The sequence below is a fragment of the Sphaeroforma arctica genome, assembly GCF_001186125.1.
Source record: "Sphaeroforma arctica JP610 unplaced genomic scaffold supercont1.2629, whole genome shotgun sequence".
Taxonomy (NCBI): domain Eukaryota; class Ichthyosporea; order Ichthyophonida; genus Sphaeroforma; species Sphaeroforma arctica.
Genome location: NW_014037929.1, coordinates 1 through 5,477, shown reverse-complemented (window position 1 = coordinate 5,477; position 5,477 = coordinate 1). Strand labels below are relative to the sequence as shown.

The window sequence follows — 5,477 nt, the reverse complement described above, 5'->3', positions numbered from 1 at the left end:
CATAGGTGCTCTATTGGACCATAGTGCATGCGTTCTGGACAACTTCGATGGTGATATCAGTCTGTAATCCAATTGAGGAATCCTTTGCCTTTCAAAGTTTCGAAATTTAATCGTCAGACCCGCATAAGCCGAACCCTCCAGCAGTGTCTACTCTTCAGGAGGCAGTACAATATGTGCAATGTTACAGTTGAAGTGTTTGTTAATCATAGATCGTTCCTGACAAGAGATGCTCATTGCTTTGGAATCCACTTCCGGTTTGCCTCAGATATCAGCAAAGATGCTTTGTTTCGTGTGCTTTGAGATGCACTACACCGGAGTGGGTCTCATCGGCAGCTACACAATCAATTTGGACACAATGAAGCAAGGTGTGTCCACCCAACACGTTGTGAATCAGTTGCGAATAAGTTATGAATTAGTTGTGAATTAATTCCCAATAATTTTTCAATAAGTTGTTATCAAGTCAATAAGTTATCAATAGTTATTAAAGTTGTAAATAGTTAATAAGTTGTGAATAAGTTGCGAATCAGTTGCCAATAAGTTGTCAATATATGTTGTCAATAATCGAGAGCGAGTTTTGAATGCGTTTTGAATATTTGTAAATGTGTCCGATGGTTTGCTAACAACTTGCCGATTTACGAGTATGTGTGATGGAAGCGTGTTTAGAGGTGTGTGTGCTATTGCCAAGTCTACCTAGATTTCGTATAAAAGTGCTACCGTTGTTATCGCAGACGATAGTATCGACCCCATAACAGTCGCTGTATTGTTTTTTGGCCATGGAATGTGTCAGCACAAAACGTCAGTGAAACTCATAGTGACTGACCACTGGGCGCACCATAGCGATAATCCAACAAATAAAAACTGCTTATGTCTGGGAATTAACTCAGTTGGTAGAGTGCGTGCTTTGCATGCACGAAGTCGGGAGTTCGATTCTCTCATTCTCCATTTTTTTTTTGCTAAAGACAAAAACAACCTAAAACTTTAAAACCTTAAAACCCTAAAACAGGTTACCGCTATGTGTATTTGGAAGATAACGAGGGCACGGCTCTGTCGCCTGTGGCGTTGTTCGTGCATCTGCGACTAGAAACAAAGCCAGCCTATGACTATCGCAAAAATGACGAGGTGTGTGTGAGTGAGCTGAATAACATTAAATGGACATACACTCAAATGCACCACATGTCCTGTGCTGTTACTGCAGTTGTATTCTGTTTTAGGCTTTTCACATCATCGAATTCTTAAACCATTCGGGTTCGCCACGCCTTCGTCTTTCGCAATACTTAACTCTTGACCTGTCCCCAATGTGAACAGGCGCGGCAGAAAGTGGCAGCCAGGGCCGCAGGAACACAGGCCCCTCCCAATGCATTAGCGAGTAAAACGTCAGCACCACTTCACCATAGCAACAGGTAACTATCAGATCGGTTTTAGGGGTTAAGGGGTTTAGGCAGATATGATAGATATGACAGATATGCTATAACTCTAAAACTAAAACTCTTATCTGTCATTGTTCGGAAGATCTGTGCCTCATTTGGTGGGCAATCTCACGTCTGCAGCCAAATACAGCGCTCTCTAAGTATCTCGCTTGTTGAGTTCTGCTTTACCACTGTCATTCACCCAACTTAAGTCCAGCGTACAAGCATGTAATGAACGCTAATAGCAACCGCTCGTCCCCCACAGCGTACCCGCCCAACACTACAGCCCCACCAATGGCCACGTCAACGGCAACACATCAGCACATAGGCAGCAAGTAAGCAATGGACTCTACCCTATCACGATTGAAAGCTCTAGGGTTTACACTCCTAGTTATGATTGAGGGTTTTCGGAGTTTAACTTTCCCACTACTTCTGATTGAAGTGGTGTTGCTGTGTGCTGATTCATATTGTCTCTACCCCATTGTCGTCGTTTATGTAGTAGTGAATGTGTGTGTGTATGGCGCTTGGCCTTATCATAGAGGTGTGTGTGAGTTGTTACAGTTGTCCGCGTGTCTTTCTGTGTAGGGCGCTAATGTACCATGGGGTGGGCTCATTTGATAAAATAATATCATTTTGCCACAGCACAAATACAGTGCATAACTATAATCATAGCACATAAACAGTGCGTGAATGTGGTTTATTCTGCACATAGCCCACACACGCAAAATACGACGTAGGTAAGAAAAATACAGGTGTGACACGAGAAAATCCGACGTATGATCATCCATTTCGGCGGGCGTTTGGCTGCGTGAGTGGCGTGCTTGTATTTATCAATTGTTATCGAAAACCTGTTGGCTTTCAATATATGAGAAAGTACAAATACACGACACCTAATTAGATAATGTAGACAAGTAGATAGTACAATGGTAAGCACAAGACACCTGAGAAGTCTCTACCCGACGTGTGCAATGTGGTCATGTGAATATGCGCAATGTTGCAATGGTGGATGTGTGTGTGGGAAAACAATTTGTTTTAACCCACCACACATCTATGCCATCGCACGGGCTGTCGAGTACGAAGTACCTTCACTGCACTTGCTTTGGACGGCGTTAGGGGCGTATCAAAGGGCACACCAAGTGCGTAGTATGACTTAGAGTTGCTGTTATAGTGATAGTCATTGGCTTGGAGGGAGTTTTAGTTGCTGTTCTAGTGATAGTTGTTGTCTTGGTATGATTTAAAGTTGCTGTTATACTCATATTCACTGGCTCAATAAAATTTATAGTTGCCGATGAGACTGACCTGAGTGACCTTTTATATATATATATATATATGAATTTATATATGATCGGGCTAAATATCGCTCACCCGTCACATATGCTCTCACACTCTCCTAACAGAGCTACAACGCCCCTGGGTTTATGATGCCACCACCCGCATTCCAATGCTCACCACAGCCACCACAGCCACCCCACGCACAACAACAACACCAACCACCACCATTGCCATATGCACAACCACAACCATCACCACAAGCACCGTCACACACACACGCACAAAACACACAGCAGCCTCAACAGGCAAACCAATACCCCCCACAGCCACATTATGCCCCTGCTCTTCCGCCCCGGCCATCACCTCGTGCGCAACAGCCAATCCAACCGCAGTACCAGTACGCACCTCCGACTGCTTATAGCTATGGCGGTCCACCACCCCACCCCAATGCCCCAATGCCTCGCGGTAAGTGGAGTTAGGGTTTAGGGTTATGCACACATGCCATCCACATCGCAACCACGAAGGGTGTAAATTTACTGTTGTTGTCCATATGTGTCGTTTGCAGATGAGTCAGAGAGGTGCACATGGTGATACAGAACATAATTTTCTCTCATCGTGTGTATATATATCATATACAGATAAACAGGGGAGTGCATAATCGGTCCTAGACTCCATTGTGTACCTTCTACGTAATAATGATTTTATTCCAAAGCGTGCAACAATGCTGTGTATATGCAAATCTACCTACACACATGTGCCTGATTATTTTAGGGGGTTAAGGTTTATTCACATTCGGTGGCTGCATATCCCCGCATGGTGGTGCTGTGCCGTCGTATCAAGCTATCAGTCGTTCCTCATGACACCACATGATTCCTCCGATTGAATTCTCGCCCGGCTGGCACTAACACTTCAGAGATCCGAATGTTGTCTTCACCCACACCATTCCGCCAAAATATTTTATTACTGGCTACAACCTTTCTGACTGTCTCTATTGTTGGCCGTGATTTTGCTCACTCCGTTATAATCGTCTATATATATCGCTTTCCACGCACATGACCTCTTCACGCATGCAGGCTATCAACCGAACGAGGCTTCCCCTTCGCCGGTGCATCAAACGTTGCCCCATCCATCAACCCCACACCCACACCCACAGTCACAGTCATATCAACAGCAGCGTCCACCCTCATATGGACTTGGGCCCGAATCACGGCTCACTCACAACCCACGGCCACCTCAACACCACAGCCCAACCACGACTGTCGCCTGTCCCTACTGCACTGTGCAGTTTGAGGGCGTCGCAGGCACCACCATGACATGCCACGTGTGCTTGGGTGTGTTCACAGGATGATGTGCACATACTCAGCACTGCAGCACGTACGTACGACTAGGTCACACGCTGTGTGCACGGGGATGTATCAGAGGATGATATAGACCTAATGGACACTGGTCACTCACTGCCCTCGTGCATTTCTACGGCGCCGTTGAGTTCTCGAACATGGTAGGCTAGTAGGCAGTGCAGTAACATTTCATGTATGGATCAGGTGTTTATCTGGCGATAAGCGCACATCCAATGAGTTAAGGGTAGCTGAAGTGGATGAATGTACGCAGCCACTTGTGCCTTTTTATGGCGATCTATGGGCAAACAGTTGTGCCGTTCTACGAAGGCCTGTGGGAGTGTATCATAGCTACATCCTAGCAGCCACTTGTGCCTTTCTAAGGAGATCTATGGGCAAACAATTGTGACGTTCTACGAAGGCCTGTGGGAGTGTATCATAGCTACATCTTAGCAGCCACTTGTGCCTTTCTATGGAGATCTATGGGCAACAATTGTGCCGTTCTACGAAGACCTATGGGAGTGCATCCTAGCAACTACTTGTTCTTTTCTGTGGAGATCTATGGGAAATCAATTGTGTCCATCTACGAAGATTTATAGGAGTGCATCCTAGCAGCCACTTGTGCCTTTCCATGGAGATATAAGGGCAAACAATTGTGCCTTTCTACTAAGATCTATGGGAGTGCATCATAGCAGCCACTTATGCCTTGCAATGGAGATCTATGGGCAATCAATTGTGTCTATCTACAAAAATGTATGGGAGTGCAATATAGTAAGCACATTGTTCCTACAGCCACGTCAGATACACATACCTGCCCTGTATGGGTCTGTGCACCAGTTAGCAATCAAGTACTCGTGTTTTGTGTTTGTCTTGTTGTCTGGTAGATTATCGCTCTACCGACACACTGTGTGTGTATAATGAGTGCGAACAAGTGCATCACCCGGAGAAGTGGGACCAACGCCACATATGCGGATGGGCATGAAGGAGGACGCTTCTATAGCGCCATCGTGATCGTGAGAAGTATCTCGAAGACTGCAAGTGGCCACTTGGGTTTTCGGACCGACGGCAGTGAGATGTAGGTATGAGCTGCGACTGATTTAGTTTGTAACTGGTCAAGAGTCTGAGTCAATGAATCAGCTTGAACTATACCGCTATATGCTAGAGTAGTTGTCAGTTAACAAGTATATCTTGGTGGCGCCAGGAGATTAGAAGATTAAACGAATCGACCTGACAAGACATCCATTGATTGAAGTGCACGGGGAGGAGTACCTCGTTGGATCATAATTCGCGGGAGGTCTATAAAAAAACGGAAAGTCACGGCCAATAGAAAGAGCATCTAGCACAATGATATCTGTCATAGCAATATAATCCCAAGCATCAATATGATGATTTAGCACCATGTTGTTCGTTTCAGTATTCAATGATCTCATAGATATATATATCTTCCCAAAAGCAACCTTGCCCT

At 45.2% G+C, this 5,477-nt stretch overlaps 1 protein-coding gene and 1 non-coding gene across 2 annotated transcripts; both read left to right on the top strand.

Annotated features, from left to right (window-relative positions):
* The first annotated feature begins 272 nt into the window (after window positions 1-272).
* SARC_12828 (hypothetical protein) lies at window positions 273-5,330 on the top strand. The gene is made up of 6 exons (XM_014293058.1): window positions 273-365; window positions 1,004-1,119; window positions 1,306-1,400; window positions 1,672-1,741; window positions 2,804-3,143; window positions 3,752-5,330. Exons 1-6 carry the CDS (start codon window positions 278-280, stop codon window positions 4,024-4,026), a joined length of 984 nt encoding a protein of 327 aa, XP_014148533.1. The 5' UTR covers window positions 273-277; the 3' UTR covers window positions 4,027-5,330.
* Window positions 870-942, top strand: SARC_30272. Its single transcript has one exon. It is a non-coding gene; the product is annotated as a tRNA-Ala (tRNA).
* Window positions 5,331-5,477: the final 147 nt, after the last annotated feature.